This window comes from Phyllobates terribilis, unplaced genomic scaffold (assembly GCF_046119375.1).
Source record: "Phyllobates terribilis strain yellow unplaced genomic scaffold, ASM4611937v1 Scaffold_9__5_contigs__length_417890890, whole genome shotgun sequence".
NCBI classification, from domain to species: domain Eukaryota; kingdom Metazoa; phylum Chordata; class Amphibia; order Anura; family Dendrobatidae; genus Phyllobates; species Phyllobates terribilis.
This window is the reverse complement of record NW_027362769.1, coordinates 118,501,358-118,523,578: the sequence shown is the minus strand read 5'-3', so window position 1 is coordinate 118,523,578 and position 22,221 is coordinate 118,501,358. Positions and strand designations below refer to the sequence as shown.

The 22,221-nt window shown below is 41.8% G+C and overlaps 1 protein-coding gene across 2 annotated transcripts in view; it reads left to right on the top strand.

The window, feature by feature from the left end:
• Positions 1–22,221, top strand: part of CERS6 (ceramide synthase 6) — a 441,738-nt gene that overhangs the window by 185,723 nt on the left and 233,794 nt on the right. For both annotated transcript variants that reach the window (XM_073647006.1, XM_073647005.1), the window contains exon 4: positions 12,359–12,416. In XM_073647006.1, the coding sequence (XP_073503107.1) occupies positions 12,359–12,416 (58 nt within the window). The remainder of the gene's footprint in view (positions 1–12,358; positions 12,417–22,221) is intronic.

Here is a 22,221-nt window from a genome sequence, read left to right as displayed (position 1 = left end):
TGGGCCGTACTGGCAGATCAGATGTGCAGTCAGAGTTTCTGCTAAATGGAGCATCCGCGGTGTCCACCAATTTGTTTTAAACTTCTATAACCTCATTGTAGGGGGCAGTCATTAAATAGAATCTGTCAGTAAGATCATTGCTCCAAACCACATGTATGGACATGCAGCAAGTGTTTGAAAGCTAAATCCATCAAGACCTTTTATGTCTTCTATCTGTTGTTGCATTCCTGAGCAATCAGCATTTTACTTTCTCTGAAAATTAGGTGTTAAGTGCTCTGGGGGGCATGACAAAGCACTTAATAAGCCTCTGCCTCCTGAGATTGTTAACTTAGCTAGAATCAGTTTCTTTAGCTTGGCAAGAGCAGATCAGATAGTGAGCTATCAATCAAACTAAAGAGGCTGGCGCTGTGAAAACTGTATAAATGGGTCCTCTACTTTCAGACAACTTGATTTTGACAGATGTTGCAATAAATAGACAATCCGCAAATCACTTTATTTAAAAATTATGTTGTTTTAAGGCACGAGTGATCATTCGGCCAACACTTCCCCATACACAGGTACGCTCAGCTTGGCCAAAAGTTGCTATATACCCTATGAGAAAACCTACAAGATTCCTCTGGCAGGGACTTATCTCTTAGACAATAAAAGCATTGGCCATTGGAAATCGAAGACGTCGGATTCTTCTCTTCCCTTGCATCATCTATAGGGAAGAATTAGGAGGCTCTCGTATACTAATTTGTTGGCCGATCTCTCCCCCCCCCCCGATATTGGCAGATTTGACTGATTTTAGTCTTTACCACTGAAAAAATCACTGTACTGTCCGCTAGGTCTTTCCCTACTGCCTAATTTATTGTCCACTGCCTGTTGTCAAGTGTGATCCATATCCAGCAGCAGAAATGCAGATATGAATTAAAGGATGTGGCGGTGACTTTTGGTGGGCAATCTAGATGTCTAGATGACAGTCTAACACAGAGGAGGTCTTTCAGCAAGGACAGGCAAGCCATTGGATAATGACAGTCACAATGCATGCCAAGATGTGAGGGAAAGGCATTTCCAGCACACACAATGCTGGCAGGATGCTAACAAAGTGTTATGGCACGTTACAGTGCCTGAGAATCTGTAAAGTTCATAAACATAGAGGTAGAAAACCATAGCACTCAATATGTCATTCAAAACAAAAGTGCTTCATTGGGAGATCACCATGTGACAGAGATCCATAATATTATCAGCTTAGATTTGGGTCCATCCTGGACCCTTTTGAAGGCTTGTCTCCATAAGACAGCTACAATAAGCACTGACGCCACAGGACACAGACAATGGAAAAGGTCCAAGATTGACCAAAACAGGGCAGCCAATAATATTATGGAGCTTTGCCACAGGCAGATCTCCCAATAAATAGTAATAATCTTTTTATTTATATAGCACCAACGTATTGCGCAGCGCTTTACAGAGATTATCATCACTGTCCCCATTGGGGCTCACAATCTTCATTCCCTATCAGTATGTCTTTGGAGTGTGGGAGGAAACTGGAGAACCTAGAGGAAACCCAGGCAAACACAGGGAGAATGTACAAACTCCTTGCAGATGATGTCCTTGGTGGGATTTGAACCCAGGACCCCAGCGCTGCAAGGCTGCAATGCTAGCCACTGAGCCACCATATACAGTGCTAGCCACTGAGCCACCATGCTTCCCAATAAAGCATGATTCTCTTCTATTACATATATTGATTCACCTGGATCGGACTACTGAGCAGCTGTGTGGCATATACATCTCTTGACACAGTATCCCAAAATCTCGTTTTTTTTTCCAAAGCTAATGTTCTCTGCACACTCATCTTAGGATATGTTGAGCCAAAAGGGAAGGTAAGGAAGGACATATATTGTGTTTTTCATTCAGAAATAAAGGGGGTGCACTAAATGTTTCATTGATTTATTCATTGGGGCGAACTTTGGAGCAAGTTTCCTTCGTCGTTCTAGAAATAAATTGAATACTGTTCTGAGTATAAGTAAGCTGCAGTCGGGTTTCCATAACTGAAATCATTCTTTACCGCTGTTCTTAGTAAAATATTACTCCCATCCTTGGCTTTGACAGTTTTATATATTTTTATATAGAGTCATAAATGCATTTCAGATGCGCAGCCGAGAAATTACATGCAAATGGATAAAAGGCAATTATTTAAGTACAACAATTGTGCATCTTAAGTGGAGATACGGTGCAGTCATTTCTGTGCGTTTTATCATCTGAGAGGCAGCGAAGATTGGAGAAATTGGAGATAAGTGACTTCACATCAGAGCTGGATAAATCCCCTTGACTCTCAATGGAGCATGCAGTGAACAGCTAAACCGTGTGTCCAATGTCTGTTCAAGCAGAGACAGAGGCCTTATTAAACGAGCATTATATCAGAGCGAATGCTTAGGGGGAACGATTCAGAGAAATGAAAAGGCCGTGGTTTACTGCATGTAGTAAGCCTATCAATGGATTACAACACGGCGGAAAATAAATATATTTTTTCCCCTGTGATTCAAGTTTAAAGGGATTTTTACATTTTAAATATCAAATATTTATTATTTTAAATACTGTAAGAGGAGCCCATGATTTTTTTTCATTGAAGTAGGTCCAATGTCTAGAACCTCTGCTATTAACAGTGTAAGCAGATCCTTTTATTCTTCATGCAGGCACAGCGCTAACATAGAATTGTGGTCACGCCTGGTACTGCAGTTGAATACTTCTCATTGTTGCTGCTGCAGCTTCACGATTCTAAGGTCATCCTGAGAGTTTATCCATACGAGCAAATATAAATGGCCTAATCCACCAGAAAGCTAATGGTTTGCTTGTCAGTTTTACCAGTCAAGTCTATATGGATTTAACAAGATGGTACTTGTTAAAATGGCATTTTTTTATATTAGTGCATGATCACTAGGAAAGAATAGAAGAATTAAAGTGTCTCTGTCAGCACAGAATGACTGTTCAAACCAAGCACAGGCGCTCGGGCATCATACTGTGGCCAAACATTTAAGTGCACCTCCCCCCTCTTCTTTGATTGACAGCTCTGGCTTCATAGTGCCAGAGAAAGGCTGAGATTGAGGGAAAACAAGAAAAACAAGGTGGGAGGATGCACAGAGCACCTGTGCTTGGTTTGAACAGTCATTCTGTGCTGACAGAGGCCATCTAAAGGATCAACAGCTAATATCATGGATACTTATTGTATCCAGTCATTTATACTGGGTCTTCGAACTGCAAAATTTTAGATAAAATACTCCTAATAATTACAATAGATTATACCTGAATGCGCACCTCTGAATGCTGAAATGCTATAATTAAGTACTGATTAAAGGGGTTATCCACTACTAGGACAACCCCTTCTTGAACTAAATGTTTAGCCCCAATAAAATAAAGGTTATACTCGTCTCTCGTGCCGGAGTTGTGATGCGGTGGAATGACACATGGTACCCGGCACCCAATCAGTGCTGCCTCACCAGTACTCAATCAAGAAATCAGTTAAATAGGACTCGCCTGACAAAGTGAAGTAGACCAAAAGATCCTCAAAAGCTAGACATCATGCTGCCATCCAAAGAAATTCAGGAACAAATGAGAAATAAAGTAATTGAGATCTATCAGTCTGGAAAAGGTTATAATGTCAATAATAAAGACCTTCATTTAAACACTGCATTTTGTAATTACTTGTGTTATCTTTGTGTAATATTTAAATTTGTTTTATGATCTAAAACATTTAAGTGTGACAATCATGCAAAAAAAATAAGAAATCAGGAAGGGGGTAAACACTTTTTCACACGTGTGTGTGTGTGTATATATATATATATATATATATATATATATATATATATATATATATATATAATTTCTTAAGCTCCCCCTAGTGGTGGCGGCAGATAGGTAAGACTATGTCCATCATCCTATGGTGTATGAAATTCTATATAATTGCACTTACTTGTATACTTTGCTGCCTAAATCTGCCTCTATGTCCTAGTTTCAGTGCCCCTTTCCTTGTTTTGGCAGCTCTGCTTCCGTGTTGATTCTCTCTCTCTCCTCTTTCCACAGTTCTGCATTGTTATGATATGGTTAGTGAGGTTTATGCACATATCCATGCAACTAGTTAGGTCAGCTCCCTTATCTATTACTGCTGATGCAGAGACAGATACGGAGGCTGGGTGTAACGGCAGTAGTCTACGTGGTCAGTTGGCAGCTCTAAAAAGGGCTATCATGAACAAGCACTAGCTACTCCATTTTTCAGATCACATCGATTGCCCTCTAACACTTATACAAGGATCTGGACTTAAAAAGGATCCCTAGGCTGGGGCCATGAAGAGAGCTGCTGTTCGGTGGTGCGAGCTGGCAATTAGAATAGCTCAGTAGTCGGGTCAGAACCAGGGACAAAAAATGAGCCAGAGTCAAAAATTAGGATTGTCTACAGGGAGTCAAAACAGGATGCTGAGATGTTCTCTATGGGCAAGTCAAATGATAACTGGCAGTGGACAGCAGACTTTCAGGAGCTTAAATAGTCTGCAGCCTCGCCCAGGCCGCACAAGAAGAAACAAACATCGAAAAATGAATTCCTGATCTCCCAGTACGGTCAGAACTACAAGTAACAGAGGACACGGAGCTAGTGTAATCACCTCGTGTGGTCCCCAACAAGAGCGCGGTGCCAACTGGCAACAGAACCAGAGACAGGAAGGGCAGGCACTGACACAGATGTCACACTGGATTCATATTGAGCCAGATAACCAGCCTCCTTACACTTGTTACTGGTTGCATGACATGTCCATGGCTTTTCCTGCCAGATCATATTTTTATTGTCTAGTTTTGACACCGGCTTATTTTTTTTCCCTTCATTTCCACTCCGCAGAGGCAACTTTGGGCCCCTCAGTACAATATAAGATCTTATCCCTGTATAGAAGATACAGGGTAAAAATTACAGAACCCTTTAGATTCTGCTAAACAGAATGACCAGCACCAAGCCGGACGTGCTGAAAAATTGTTCCGAAAACATATTGTTTTTTTATCAAAAATCTATTTGGTACAGAGACTCAGCGAATAATTCTTCTGTCATTGCTCAGTTTTCCACATTTATATTATGTTTTTCAGAAATTGATAATTTGCTTTATGATTCATTACCCTTAATAAGTAAGATTATAAAACCTATCCCTTTTCATCTCAGTACGTTTTATATTGAGATGCTTTTGCAATCATGTAGTGCTTTATATTACCCTGAAGCTACAATATATTAATGCTACTTAAGTTAATTTACAGTATCACTCCAGGATGGGAAATGACATATCATAGTAAAATTATTCCAGTTTTATTACTTTTTCAAATGAAGATAAAATGCTGCTGTATGTCATCTACAGTGCTTACTACTGCAAATAAAGACTAATATGCACGCTTCTGATTTTTAGAGTAGGCAAATATAATTTGTATATATGTATCTATTGCTCTAGTCATGTGTCTATATCTGTCTATCTAGTACAAAAAAAGGCTGTACTCAGGCAATTCTTGTGCAAACCTACTCTTGGCTATCAAGTCCAAAAGTAGCTTTTGCCTTCACTTGTTAACCCCTGTACAGAGATCTATTCTTACACAGGGACCCTGGGTTGAGTCCGTGGAGTAGCTGCTGGCCGATGAAGCAGGCTGGCATGAAAGCCAAGTTGCCGAGTCAGTAACAAGAGATCAGGGACAGGTACAATCTAGGGCACTGTCTGGTGGCAGAAGCAGAGGTAACAGGAGCAGGTCCAGGAGGAGATGTGACATCTCAATCTCCATCCCACCAATCCCCTCTCTTCTTCTCCCTCTCCCTCTCTCCCTCTCCAACTTACCCCTCAACCTCCATACCTTTCTCCCCCTGTGCCTCTCCTTTTTCCTTTTCTTCTCTCCTTCTCTCTCTCTCCCACGCTCTTTCACCCTCTATACCTCTATCCATCTCCGCTCTCCTCCTTGCCTCTTTCTATTTCTATCTAGCCTTCCTCTTCTTTTCCTTCTTTCTTCCTCTCCCTCTCCTTCTTTTTCTTCCTCTCCCTCTTCTTATATCTCTCCTCTCCTCCTCTGCCCATCTATCCCTCTCTCCTTCCTTCTCTTTTCAGCTCTCCCTTTGCCTCTCCCTGTTCTTCTTTCTGTCCCTCTTCCACTCTATCCCTTTTTCGTTCTCCCTCTCCCCCTGTTCTTCTCCCTCTCTCGATAATAATTACTCCTCGTCTCCTAACTACAAAAGGATACATATACTTCCGAGATGAAGACTATTTTACAACACGTCAGAAAGCATAATACAGTATAGTTATACTTATACTTATCTGTGTAGTTGTTTTGTTTGGAAGCCTGAAGTATAAGAAGAAATAGTTCTACTGTTTTTCAGATCTGCCCTATCAGTTCTTCCTCTCTTCTCTTTTGCTATCCAGCTATAAGAAGAGTAAATGTGCCACAATGGTAATATGCGATCTGCTAGTGCCATTCTATGTTGTTTCTTAAAGGAAATGTGTCATAAAAAAATACCTATTGTTTAAATCAGGATGTTTGTGTTAGTTGCAGTTTTAAAAAAAAATGCATTTTTTTTATCCATATTACAAATCTTTATTAAAAAAAAAAAAAATAGAAATCTTACAATTTTCACACTGACCACTGGGGCTTTGTTTAGACTTATACTCCCTGTTGTGTCTGGAAATGCACATGTACATTAACAGCAATGAACAGACTCTGATGCTATCTTTTGTACAGAAGCATCTAATGAAAATGTGCAAAGGTCATTAGGAAGGGACGGGAGGAGGTCAGCTGTGATATTACCTATTGAAATTGGTGGATCCTGTGTTATCAGCTGTGTATAGAGGTGTTACCTTTCATTGTAATCCTGACTCTGATGATAAGGAAACAGCTGAAAATTCTTCTGTACAGAACAGGAAGAGCGAGTTTAGTATAAGTGACAAGTTTGAAAATTGCAAGTATTACATGAACGCCGCTAGGTTCAGATAGGGGTGAGACAAGTTACATGAATTCTTTGGAATCCTGGGGGAACCGTTACTCAGGGCGACCATAGACCATGTGCTGCAGCTTCTCTCAGGCACACAGGGGTATTGACCCTCAGGCACAGACACGTAGGTTGTTTCACTTGCTGACCAGACACACTTGACAAGAGTCCTCATAAACGGTAGAACAGTAGCATTTAATGCCAGTGCTAGTTAAGCATTATGAGCAACAGGCTCCAGTGACAAACAGTACAGTTTCCTTAGCAGCACAGCAGTTCACAGTCTTCCCAGTAGTACAGAACAGCACAGTTCTAATGCAAAGGCACATTAATGAACACAGCATTCTTTACAGCACTGTGAGATGGAGGAGAGGGGAGGGTTTGCTTAGGGAGATGATCCTTGTGACACAATTTCTTACAGTCCTTATCTTTCTGCTTGACAATACTCTGGACTGCTAGTTCAGGAACTCTACCTGACCTGTGCTTAGCTTCATTCCTGACTTGAATCGTTTTCACTTGCAGGGGCACCTCTGTCAGATGTAGAACACACACACCACCTTTCTCTTTGGCTCCAGCCAGACAATGAACAACTTCCCCACAATCCCCCAGGGGCTCTGCTAAAACACTCCCCTTCTCCTGTGACTGTGTTAACGCCTCTAGTTGCTGGATGCTTCTGGAGTACAACACTTCCTGTCTCCTGTGCTTGTGTTACCGCTAATAGTTGCTGAATGCTTTTAACCCATTCGCAATCCTGGGATTTTCCATTTTTGCATTTTCGTTTTTTGCTCCCCTTGTTACCAGAGCCATAGTGGTTTTTTTTGGCCAATATGGCCGTGTGAGGGCTTATTTTTTGCGGGACGAGTTGTAATTTTCAACGCCATTACTAGTTTTACCATACCGTGTACGGGAAAACGGGAAAAAAATTCCAAGTGCGGTGAAATTGCAAAAAAAGTGCAATACCACAGATGTTTTTTAATTTTTTTTTTACTACGTTCACTGAATGCTAAAACTGTCCTGCCATTATTATTCTCCAGGTCATTACGAGTTCTTAGACACCAAACATGTATAGGTTCTTTTTTATTTAAGTGGCGAAAAAAAATTCCAAAGTTTGCTTAAAAAAAAAAAAAAAGCGCTATTTTCCAAGACCTGTAGCGTCTCCATTTTTCAGGATCTGGGGCCGGGTGAGGGCTTATTTTTTTCGCGCCGAGCTGAAGTTTTTATTAATACAATTTTGGGGTAGATCCAATGTTTTGATCGCCCGTTATTGCAATGTTGTGGCGACCAAAAAACGTAATTCTGTCGTTTAGAATTTTTTTCTTGTTACGCCGTTTACCGATTGGATTAATTCTTTTTTTATATTGATAGATTGGGCGATTCTGAACGCGGCGATACCAAATATGTGTATATGTTTTTTTTTTTAATTATTATTTTATTTTGAATGGGGCGAAAGGGGGGTGATTTAAACTTTTTTATATTTTTTTTAATTTTTTTAATATTTTTAAAAACATTTTTTTTCACTTTTTGCTTGCTTCTATAGTCTCCATAGGAGACTAGAAGCAGCACTTGTCTGATCGCCTCTGCTATATAGAGGTGATGAGCAGATCACCTCTGTGTAGCAGAAATGGTCCTGTGCTATGAGCGCTGACCACTAGGTGGTGCTCACAGCGGTCAGCTCATGACAACCTCTGGAGTCTGCTGCAGACCCAGGGTTGTCATGCCCATGCATTGGTGACCCGCGACCACGTGACTGGGTCACCGATGGGCGGGGTAAGTGGCGCTCTTCTGGCGCAGCGCTGTTAAATGCCGCTGTCAGAGATTGACAGCGGCATTTAACATGTTAACAGCTGCGGGTGGATCGCGATTCCACCCACGGCTGTTGCGGGCACATGTCAGCTGTAAGAATCATCTGACATGTGCCCGGTTCAGTGCGGGCTCAGCGCCGGAGCCCTCACTGAATCGGGGGTTATAGCCTTGTGCGTACAAATACGGCACAGGCTGTAAAGTGGTTAAAGCAACAGCACTACTTCTGCATGTCACACAAGATTTCTGATTTTCATTTTAGATAGTACTATGAAAAAATATCAATTAAAAAATCATTGACAAAATATTTTTTAAATAAAAGTTACACAAAAATCAGATTGCAACAACAGGTCATTTTCTGATGACACAGTCCTTTGAAGTTCTGCTACAGAAAGAAATGTCGGACGTTCAGATCACAATTTTTGGACTATATGGTGGAGCTAATGCTTGTTACGTTTTTTCTCAATTCTCCTCTATCTGTCAGTAGTTTATAGTAAATTATTCTGGGATATATAAAAAAATCTGTTCTGTGGGTCGTGTCCTGTACCTATTAATAAATGTGTGCAGAAGAGAAATATTACCAGGGAATGTGCTTGTAGATTGATATGAAGTAGGCACATGTTGTACTGATGTATATTCCCTTAGATTTTGATTACCTCTGTACTGAGTAATAACCATGTACCATACTGTTCCATAAGGAGTTATTTTAATGTGTCTTCATCAGTCAGCCACGTAGGTAGATCAGTACTCAGGGAAGAACAGGCATTTTTTTACCTATTGCAACTAATTAGGATTTGAATTTTTTTTTCCCATTAAAATATACTAGAAAAAAATATCACATTACCTCCAATCAAATACTTGATTTATCAGTTTTGATTTAAAGGCATGGCCTTAAAAGAAAAAGACGTGAACATTCTCAAAAATGGCAGCTTGCTTTATACTAAGGATGAGCAGACCCATGGAAGTTCGGGTTCTGGTACATTTGTTGCAAAGTTCAGTTTGGGTATCAGAACTGTACCCAAACTTATTTTTTATTTATTTATTTGTATTTATTTTACTCACTTATACAGCGCCATTAATTCCATAGTGTTTTTACAGACATTATCGGCACTGTCCCCATTGGGGCTCACAATCTAGAGTCCCTATCAGTGTGTCTTTGGAGTGTGGGAGGAAACTGGAGAACCCGGAGGAAACCCACCCAAACACAGGGAGAACATACAAACTCCTTGCAGATGTTGTCCTTGGTGGGATTTGAACCCAGGACCCCAGCGTTGCAAGGCTGCAGTGCTAACCACTGAGCCACCTCAACCAAAACCCAAACACCATTGAAAACAATGGAGACCCAAGCTTTGGGTCTGGGTAACAAAAACAATCTCCCTCTCCTTTTCCTTTCCCTCTCCCTTTCCCTCTCCCTTTCCCTCTCCCTTTCCCTCTCCCTTTCCCTCTCCCTTTCCCTCTCCCTTTCCCTCTCCCTCTCCCTTTCCCTCTCCCTTTCCCTCTCCCTTTCCCTCTCCCTCTCCCTTTCCCTCTCCCTTTCCCTCTCCCTTTCCCTCTCCCTTTCCCTCTCCCTTTCCCTCTCCCTTTCCCTTTCCCTCTCTCTTTCCCTCTCTCTTTCCCTCTCTCTTTCCCTCTCTCTTTCCCTCTCTCTTTCCCTCTCCCTTTCCCTCTCCCTTTCCTTCTCCCCACTTTCCTTTTCATCTTTCCCTCTCTCTTTCCCTCTCCCTTTCCCTCTCCCTTTCCTTCTCCCCACTTTCCTTTTCATCTTTCCCTCTCCCTTTCCCTCTCCCTTTCCCTCGCCTCTCACAGTAAAAAAAAAAATAATTATACAATTACTATTGAACTCAATTGAAACTGTAAAAACCTCTGTGAAATGAGGTCCCCATAACAGCAGCTACAGGGAAGACCCCAAGAATTTAAGGGAAGGGATGTAGCAATTTCATTTTTTTTCTGCTTTTAGTTTTTGTCCATTTTTTTTTACAATTTGAAGTATGGTTATTATTACGATACCAATTGTGCAGGTGGAATTAGAATGACTTTTTTCTTTCTTTATCAGCGAAAGGTCAGCACTGGGAGATTGCATTCATGGGTAATTGTAATAGCTGAAATGCATTCATTGTAGGACTTTTAACCCAGCAAGCAATTCTATATTTCACTGAAATAATAGCTCGGTGACACAGTATTATAATTACCGTCAAAAAAAAAAAAAATCAGAAAAGTCTATTAAACAGAAAACCCTTCCTCTAAATGTACCATTGTGAAGTTAATCATATTTCCCTCCTTTAATGAGCGTGGCTCGATGAACTTACGGTACTTAAAAACACATTTGGTTTGTGAGCCGTGAAAATGAAAACAAGATGGGTAAATGGCGCATGGAGCCGTAATGACTCTGCGTGTTACATGTGAGCAATGCAGGTGTGTGAAGGTAATGGTGAAAAAAAGGGAAAAAGTTAGTCCTGAAAGCCTCCATATGTAACAGGCAAAGGTTCATCACCACCTACTGAGCATACTAATGTATTCATGTGCTCTCCTATGTATTGCTGGGCCTGGTTGCGCTCATCCAGTGCGTCCTGGTTCAGGGTCTGAATAAAATGCCAGGAGTACAGACTGTTACCAAAAATGTAACTTAAATGGGTATTCCCATCTCCAAGATCCTATCCCAATACGTAGTAGATGTTTTAATATTATCAAATATCTCCAATTAAAAATGTAGTATAGTTCTTCTGATTAGCTATGTCGCTTACCCCATATGCAGGGCATTGCAGTAGCTTAGATATCCATGGTTACGACCACTGATATAGTGACAGTTAGTGGTTCTAACTAGCTAAGCTACTGCAATGCCCTGCACATGGGGTAAGCGACATAGCTAATCAGAAGAACTATACTACATTTCTAATTGGAGATATTTGATAATATTATTATTATTACGCCTACTTCATATTGGGAGGGGATTACCCCTTTAAAGCTTCTGAAAATGTAAAATATTTCTAATGACTTGTATTGCATTTACTTTGTATTGGATGATGCTGCATGGATCATAAACAGACGATTGGCAGGTCGAAGGATCATTCGTGGTGCACTTTAAAAATTTCTACTTCTATATTACATGGTGGATTTTGCAGATGAATGGCCGTCCATGTAGGGGGCAGACACACAGAAGACGACCCCTGTGCAAGAACAGTATGTTTGCCCTTTGCAGGCCAATAGTTTATCACAACGAGCCTTATTTGCTGCTTTGGGGATGGACGTGGCCCCCTTACCTCTGGGGCCATTGTAATGCTGCACACATTGCACCAATATTATATCTACCCCCTGGTCCATGTATTGCGAAAGACGGCTCAAGTCTACCCAAACAAGAGGCAATGATCGCCTACGACTCTTCATTCTGCTTCTTCGCTCTTGGGGGATCTCACGGTATGATGTCCATAAGCCCTACTGGGACATATGGCCTGGAGGTGTCCTGTTTTGGCAAACATTTTAATAAAGAAGTCTCATTTTTATTAAAAAAGTGTAGAATTGATATTATTATTTTTTTTACATGGTGCTTTAGTGTTTTTTCAAACTCACTACATTATTTACTATGTTTTTTTACAGGTGGAAATTTACTTTTAACCTCTATATATTTACATATGGGTTCCGGTATCTGAAAAAGGTAGGTACATGGATTTTCATATCTAAGGAATTAATCTCCTGGTCATGTGCAGTATAACTAGTGCTGAATCAAAGTAGGCATGTTTCTAGCTGTCTCAGACACTTTTTTTTTTACTTTCCTTTTACTTTAAGTAGTTTACAAATTTTTGGTGGTACTTGCAGTTAACCTGAAGAAGCTGAAGCGTATTTTTCTCTTATTTTTAGAATCATTTGTTGTTTGAATATCCAGAAAAGACTGATTCAGTAAAAGAAAATTACTTACTGCTTAAAGAGATTGTCCACTACTTCTGTGATCGGTTGGGGTCCAACACCCGGGACCCCCGCCGATCAGCTGTCCTCGGCGTTGGCCAAAAATGCTCAATTGCGGACCTGCTCAGTCTTCTGATAGTGGCCACGGCAGGGTACTGCACATCCGCCCCCTATTCAAATGAAAGCTAAAGTTGATCGGCACATCCAAAAAATAGATAAAATCTTCAAATTTTAATCCATATGTATCAAACAATTAAAATCCACATGCTGGGGATGGAAAAAAAACACTGACGCGTTTCTGGCGCTATGTGTCATTGATTCTCACATAGCGTCAGAAACTCGTCAGTGTTTTTTTCTATCCTCAGCATGTGGATTTTGATTGTTTGATACTTACGGAATAAAATTTTGAATATTTTATCTATTTTTTTGGATGTGTTGATCAGCTTTACTTTTCTTGGACTAATTTCCTGACGGTCAGCGGTATTTGAAACTGCAGCTATTGCATAGAAAGGACAGATTTGGTCATTCACTGCGTGGTTAGGGATTTATTCACTCCTTTTGTAATTTAAAGGTGCCAAGTTTCATAGGAAAATGTCCCAAAAGTTGGATCTGGTGCATCATAAAGGCTATCAAAAGTTTTGCATAATAAAGTTGGATCTGCTTTAAAGGGGTTGCGCGGCTTTAGGGTACAAGTCAACAATCACTTTATGTGATTGCAGACTTGTGTATGCTTATATTGCACACATTGCACGCTGTGAGGGTTCTTCAGTGCCGACGCCCAGGATCAGGTGGTCATAAGACAGCAAGTATATGATTTGCATACTTCTGGCTACATTCCAACTAGACGTGACCAGCCTTGCTCAATACACTTTCATTGAGTGAGGCTGTGCATGTCTAGTCGGCATGTGACTGCATGTATTCAAATCATATACTTCTAGTCGGCATGTGGCTACATCTATGCAAATCACATACTTCTAGTTGGCATGTGGCTACATGTATTCAAATCACATACTTGTGGTCACATGTTCTCTGCTCCTGGTAGTGGAGAATCTACCAAGTGTGCAGTGTGCCTGCTGTGAGTATTCACAAATCTGCAGTCGCATAAATGCTCAGTTTTTGGATAGAACATCGCTTGTCACTGGCGTTTACTGTAGATTTCCATGAAGGTAATGCCTGATTGTGTATTAAACCTGCCATAAAGAAGTTGTTAAGTGCAGCACTCTGTGCCTTGTATTTGGTCTATTCATTTTATTTGTCTCTCTCGATAAATAAAAAGTTGCCTAGCAACTATTTCTCTTCGAAGATTTTTGAAGGGATTTGGAATATACAAAAATATTCTTTGTCAATGCCGATTCTTTGCATTCTTCTTTATCACATATATATATATATATATATATCATGGCAGCACCGCTATTCGTGCTGACTACAAAAACCAATATTCACCATAACAGGAGCATCCTCTGCGCTTCTCATAAGGAATGGGTTCTGTTTTTTTTTATGTTTTTTTACCTGAAGTGTTCAGCTGCTCATTCCTGTGCTATGGAATTAATTTATCTCTATTATACCGTCTGCTACATCTCTGTGGGGAGCGGCTGTAGGCAAAATACCGATTAGCTGTTTCTCTCTGCTTGGTGAGAATTACATTTTCTGTTAGAGGTGAAGTTCTTTGTCTGCAATAAAAGTAAATTATTTATTCTACCTTTTATACAACCATTTGTTTTGTGCCGATCTGGAAAATGTATTAGCCGGTGTGTCTACATGGTAATATTCATTTAACCTTCACAAATGGAAAGGTCAATTGGAAAAATAAAGTAATAGCCACATTTTTCCACGGATAGAATTTGTGCCTATTATGTCTTTGTATTTTTGTGGGATGAGTGGTTCACACAAAGTGCGGTAGACATGGCTGATTTTCATCAAGGTTTTGGATCAACCTCGCCAATGCAAGTCTATAAGTCCGTGAAAAAATCTGACAGCGCTCAGGTGCCATCCATGTGCTTTGTTTTTCACTATTTGGTTAGAAAATGTGGAGAAACAGTCATCTGTTTGTTTTTTTACTGAAAAACCTATGAAACTCTGATAGTAAAAACTGACATTGACCAAATTCCGATGAAACTCTGATAAAAAATGTCGATGAAACTTGGACCGATTTTCTCGTATCAGAAAAATCACTAATGTGTGAACGGGGCTTAAAGCTACGTTCCTACGATGAGAAAACCTCCAATGAAAATAGTAACATAGTAACATAGTTTTTAAGGTTGAAGGAAGACTAAGTCCATCTAGTTCAACCCATAGCCTAACATGTTGATCCAGAGGAAGGCAAAAAAACCATGTGGCAAACACTAAGCTCCACATTGGGGAAAAAAATTCCTTCCCGACTCCATACGACAATCAGACTAGTTCCCTGGATCAACGCCCTATCAAGGAATCTAGTATTTATAACCTGTAATATTATACTTTTCAAGAAAGGCATCCATGCCCTTCTTAAATGTTAGAAGTGAATCACTCATTATACCATCATGCGGCAGAGAGTTCCATAGTCTCACTGCTCTTACAGTAAAGAATCCCCGTCTGTGATTATGATTAAACCTTCTTTCCTCCAGACGTAGAAGATGCCCCCTTGTCCCTGTCTCTGGCCTCAGAGTAAAAAGATCAGTAGAAAGGTCTTTGTACTGTCCCCTCATATACTTGTACATAGTAATAAGATCACCCCTAAGCCTTCGTTTTTCCACAGTAAATAACCCCAAGTGTAATAACCTGTCTTGGTATTGCAGACCCCCCAGTCCTCTAATAACCTTGGTCGTTCTTCTCTGCACCCTCTCTAGTTCAGCTATGTCTTTCTTATACACCGGAGATCAGAACTATACACAGTATTCTAAGTGTGGTCGCACTAGTGACTTGTATAGAGGTAAAATTATGTTCTCCTCATGAGCATCTATGCCTCTTTTAATGCATCCCATTATTTTATTTGCCTTTGCAGCAGCTGCCTGACACTGGCCACTAAACGTGAGCTTGTCGTCCACCAATACACCCAGGTCTTTTTCACTTACAGTTTTGCCCAGTGTTTTACAATTAAGCATATAATTATACATTTTATTTCCTCTGTCCAAGTGCATTACCTTACATTTATCCCCATTAAAGCTCATTTGCCATTTATCAGCCCAAGCTTCTAGTTTACATAGATCCTCCTGTAATATAAAATTGTCCTCCTCTTTATTGATTACCCTGCAGAGTTTAGTGTCATCTGCAAATATTGAAATACTACTCTGTATGCCCCCTACAAGGTCATTAATAAATATGTTAAAAAGAAGGGGGCCCAATACTGACCCCTATGGTACCCCACTGTTAACTGAGACCCAGTCTGAGTGTGTTCCATTAATAACCACCCTTTGTTTCCTATCACTGAGTCAATTCTTAACCCACTTACATATATTTTCCCCTATCCCCATTGTTCTCATTTTATGTATCAACCTTTTGTGTGGAACCGTATCAAAAGCTTTTGAAAAGTCCATATACACAACATCCACTGCATTTCCTTGGTCCAGTCCAGAACTTGCCTCCTCATAAAAACTGATCAGATTAGTCTGACAGTAACGGTCCCTCGTAAACCCATGCTGATATTGAGTCCATGAGGTTATTCTTCTTCAGATACTCTAGTATAGCATCTCTTAGGAAACCCTCCAGGATTTTACCCACAGTAGAGGTTAAGCTTACTGGCCTATAATTTCCATGTTCGGTTTTTGTCCCCTTTTTGAATATTGGCCCCACATTTGCTATACGCCAGTCCTGTGGTACAGACCCTGTTATTATGGAATCTTTAACCCCTTTCCGACCTGGTCAGTAATAGTCTTAGGCCCCGCCCTTCGGTGACCCCGTCTCGTGATCGCGGGTCACCGATGGGTTGGCATGACAACCCAGGGTCTGCAGCAGACCCCTGTGGTTGTCATGTCTTGCTAGCTATGAGCGCCACCTAGTGGTCGGCGCTCATAGCACAGGACCATTTTTCCTGCATACAGGTGATCTGCTCATCGCTTGTATGCAGTAGAAGCAATCAGACAAGTGCTGCTTCTAGTCTCCTATGGAGACTATTGAAGCATGCAGTAAATGTAAAAAAAATGTTTTTAAAAATATAAAAAAAAATAAAAAAATATAAAAGTTTAAATCACCCCCCTTTCGCCCCATTCAAAATAAAATAATTAAAAAAAAAAAACCCACACACACACATTTGGTACTGCCGCGTTCAGAATCGCCCGATCTATCAATATAAAAAAAGAATTAATCCAATCGGAAAACGGCGTAACGAGAAAAAAATTCTTAACGCCAGAATTACGTTTTTTTGGTCGCTGCAATATTGTAATAAAATGCAATAATGGGCGATCAAAACATCGGATCTATCCCAAAATGTTATCAATAAAAACGACAGCCCGGCACGCAAAAAATAAGCCCTCACCAGGCCCCAGATCCCGAAAAATGGAGACGCTACAGGTCATGGCATCATTTTTTTTTAGCAGACTTTGGATTTATTTTTCACCACTTAAATAAAAAAGAACCTATGCATGTTTGGTGTCTAAGAACTCGTAATGACTTGGAAAATAATGATGGCAGGTCAGTTTTAGCAATCAGTGAACGTGGTAAAAAAAAGGACCCAAAAAACAACCGAGGAATTGCATTCTTTTTGCAATTTCACCTCACTTGGAATTTTTTTCCCCTTTTCCAGCACACGATATGGTAAAACCAGTGATGTTGTTTAAAAGTACAACTCGTCCCACAAAAAATAAGCCCTCACACGGCCATATTGACCGAAAATTATAAAAATTCTGGCTCTGGGAAGAAGGGGAGCAAAAAATGAAAACACAAAAACAGAAAGACCCAAGGTCGTTAAGGGGTTAAAGATTAAAAATAATGGTCTATCTATGACATTACTTAATTCCTGCAGTACTCGCGGGTGTATCCCACCTGGGCCCGGGGATTTGTCCACTTTAGTGATTTTTAGACGCCGCCGTACTTCCTGCTGGGTTAAGCAAGTGACATTTAATGGAGAATTTTTGTTATCACTAATCATGTTTTCTGTCATGCGATTTTCTTGTGTAAATACGGTTGAAAAAAAATCAGTTAGCATATTGGCTTTTACCTCATCCTCATCCACAATTTCACCCAGACTATTTTTAAGGGGGCCAACACTATCATTTTTTAGTGTTTTTCTATTTATGTAGTTAAAGAATATTTTGCGGTTATTTTTACTTTCTCTGGCAATGAGTCTCTCTGTCTCAATCTTTGCTGCCTTGATTTTTTTTTTACAGAATTTATTTAATTTTCTGTATTTATTTAATGCCTCATCACTACCTACTATTAGAGCAAAGAGATAGGAGGCACAGCTAGATGTGAGAGGAGTGCTACAGGCAACCTGTAAAATGTATGTAATGAGAAAAAAGGAGAAAAGCCACAGGTACAGAGAGCCAAGCACACCCAAATATGTGTATTGTAAACATATAATAATTTTATTAGACAGAGCTTGACAAAAAGACTGCGACCATACTAGGAAGAGTTAAAAACATTTAAAACACAAAAGACCCATGCAAGGGTAGGCTCATCCCAAACATGCACCAACAGGTATTTGTATAATTTCTGATACTAGAATCAATTAAAGTTTAGATTCAAGATAGTATTGACCATATAGTTAATCAATGGCAAATAAATACAATATAGAGTGCAATAGTATATAAACATAAACAAAATACATGCACCATTAAAAGGTCAGGGTCATAATACCTGTTGGGGTCGCCCAATGCATGTCGCTGCCAACTTGCAGCTTCGTCAGGGGTAATCTCAAAAATGTGGTACACCGTCTATATATAGGAAGTTTAGGGAGGGAGCATCAGCTGTGATAGATTGATCAATATTAGACTCACGAATAGTGTTGAGCATTCCGATACTGTAATATCGGGTATCGGCCGATATTCGCGGTATCGGAATTCCGATACTTAATTCCGATACTTTTACAATATCGGATACCGGAATCGGAAGTTCCCATAATGCCTGCGCTCTGCAGTGTCTGTGAAGGATGACAAGTTGGATGGCAGCGCGATCCAGCCTGTCATCAGAATGCCATCCCAGCGGGGGAGAATTCTCCTGATTGTTTAAAAGCCGGCGGGCGGTATAAAGCCGCCGGCTTTTAAACAATCACACAGCCCCATACTGCTTCCCCGCAGCCTCCCACCCCGATCCTCCGCTCCCCTCGCCACCTCCCATCCCGATCGTAAGTTAGGACCGGGCGGGGAGCGCAGCACCAAGGAGCGGGGAGTGAAGGACCCGGGCGGGGAAGCCGGCAGTGAAAAGACTTCACCGCCGGCTTTCCCGTTCTGTGCTGCGCTTTCCCGCCGGTTATTTCAAATGAACAGCTGAGGTATCAGGTGATGCCAATCAGCTGTTCATTTGAATTAGCCGCGGTGCCCTCAGAGGGTTCATGTGAGTTCACGCTTGACTGCATGAACTCACATGAACTTTCCCACGGCCGCACAGGTCAGCCTCACCTCCCAGACGATCAGACCGTCATGATTAGTGTGTGTGCGGGGTGTGTGCGCGATGTTTGTGCGGGTGTGCGCGGTGTCTGTGCGATGTGTGCGGGTGTGTGCGGTGTGTGTGCGGGTGTGTGCGGGTGTGTGCGTGCAGGCAGACATAGGCCGATGTGACACTACTACTCCCATCGGCCTATGTCTGTCCCCCGTCCACTCCTGCCAGCAGGATCAGCTCGATGGGAGCAGTAGTTCCCATCAGCCTGATCCTGCTATTTAAATTGCCCTACTGTGTCCCCAATAAATTTTAAATACACGTCATTGGTGGCCAGTGGTTACCTAAAAGAAATTAGTTCATACATTACCTGTCCCCGCCGATCGCCACCTAAAATAAAGTAAAAAATAAAAAACTACACCTATACTCACCAAGACACCTAATTCCCCGAAGCCATCGATCTCCTGTAATAACATATAAAATAATAAACCACAACCTTATCCTTACCCCTCCGTAGCAGTCCACGAGTGTCCCACGAAGATCTCCAGTTCAGAGCAGCCACATAGAATGTGACCGCTCTGAACCGCTGCCGCCGCTAGAATGACGGGGCCGTAAGGGTTCACCGGAGTTCAGGCAGCGCTGCTCCGGTTAGCTCCTTTACGGCCCTGCTGTATCGTGAGAAATTCCCACGGTACAGCAGTGCCGTAAAGGAGGTCTCCGGAGCTGCGCTGCCTGAATGCACTCCGGTGACCTCAGTCAGTGGCTCCCGCTGCCGGGAGCGGACGTGTTCCCGGCAGCGTGAGCTTACAGCAGCCATGCACAGCTGTCACCATCTCCAGATGTGACAGCTGTGCATGGGAGATCAGCGCAGGAACGTGGACAGGTAACTATTATTTTTAGTAAACTAAGAATTAAATAAAATTGTGTGTTTTATTTCAAATAAATTATTTTTTTCTGGGTGTAGTGTGTTTTTTCTTTTTAACACTTTGTAGGTTAGTAATGGGGGTGTCTTATAGACGCCCATCATTACTAACCTGGGCTTCATGGCAGCTGGCGCTGACATCAACCCCACCACTATTACCCCCTGCCACCGCACCAGGGCAGCGTGGAAGAGCGAGGCTAAGTGCCAGAGTTGGCGCATCCTATGGATGCGCCATTTCTGGGGCGGCTGACGACTGGTGTTTCTAGCCTGGGAGGGGGCCAATATTCATGGCACCCTTCCTGGGCTATTAATATCAGCCCCCAGCTGTCTGCCTAGCCTTTGCTAGCTATTAAAATAGGGGGGACCCCACGTCATTTTTTTTGGGGGGGTCCCCCATTTTAATAGCTAGTAAAGGCTAGGTATTTAGCTGGGGGCTGATATTAGTAGCCTGGGAAGCTCCGTGGGTTTTACCCCCTTCCCAGGCTTCAAACATCTGCCCCAGCCGTCTGCTTAACCTCCGCTAGAGACTAAAATTATGGGGGATCCCACGCCATTTTTTTTTTAAATAAATCCATTATTTTAACACTAAATGACATTTGAGGAGTTAATAAAGATGCAGTCCCTAAATTATTATTTATTTTTTAATTAATTTTTCCCAAAACTTTTGACAAGGGCTTCGCCATATTTTTGTATGCCAGCCAGGTACAGCATCCAGCTTCTATGAACGCGCCATTTTCCGGGGCGGCTGCAGACTGCAATTTTCAGCGGGGGGCAGAAAGCTTGGGCCTCCCTGCGCTGCAGATTCCATCCCCCAGCTGCCTAATTGTACCTGGCTGGACACAAAAATAGGGAGAAGCTCCACGTTTTTTTTTTTTTAATTATTTCATGAAATTCATGGAATAATTAAGAAAAAAAGGGCTTCCCTATATTGTTGTGTCCAACCAGGTACAAATAGGCAGCTGGTGGTTGGGGGCAGCCCGTTCCTGCCTGCTGTACCTGGCTGGACCCAAATATAGTGCAAAGCCCCACGTCAATTTTTTTTTAATTATTTCAGGAAATTCATGAAATAATTAAAAAAAAATTATGTGGGGCTTCGCCCTATATTTGTGTCCAGTCAGGTACAGCAGGCAGGAACGGGCTGCCCCCAACCACCAGCTGCCTATTTGTACCTAGCCGGACACAACAATATAGGGAAGCCCTTTTTTTCTTAATTATTCCATGAATTTCATGAAATAATTAAAAAAAAAAATACGTGGGGCTTCGCCCTATTTTTGTGTCCAGCCAGGTACAACAAGGCAGCTGGGGGCTGGAATCCGCAGCGCAGGGAGGCCCAAGCTTTCTGGGCCCCACCCGCTGCAAATTGCAGTCCGCAGCCGCCCCGGAAAATGGCGCGTTCATAGAAGCGCCATCTTCTGGCGCTGTACCCAACTCATCCAGGGCCCTGGTGCGGTGGCTCACTGGGTAATAAAGGGGTTAAGGCCAGCTTGGCATTATCAGCTGGCCCTAAGCCCGAAATTCATGGGGTCACGCCAATATTAGACATGACCACCATGAATTTCTAGTAAAGTATTTAAAAAAAACACAAACACCCAGAAAAAAGTCCTTTAATTGAAATAAAGACACAATTCTTTATTGTTCTAAATTAAACCATACTTACAGTCACGCCCATTCCAGCTGAAGCCAACGATCTCCTGCAATAAAAGTAAAATAATAAAGCAACATCATCCTTACCTTTCCATGGTTCCCAGGACAGCTTCAGCTCTGCTACATCGAGATGACAGGCTGGACCGCAGCAGAACGCTGCCATCCAGCCTGTCATCCCGCAGACACTGAGAAGCGCAGGCATGCTTGCGCTCCTCAGTGTCTCGCTGTGACGGCATCCAGATGAGCCGAGGTCATGTCCAATGAACTCAGCTCACCTCATGCACGTCACTGACAGCGTGGGAAAATTCTCCTGCACTCAGCGCTTCAGCGTGAGAATTTTCCCACGCTGTCAGTGACGTGCATGAGGTGCGCCGAGTTCATTGGACATGACCTCACCTCATGCACGTCACTGACAGCGTGGGAAAATTCTCACGCTGAAGCGCTGAGTGCAGGAGAATTCTCCCACGCTGTCAGTGACGTGCAT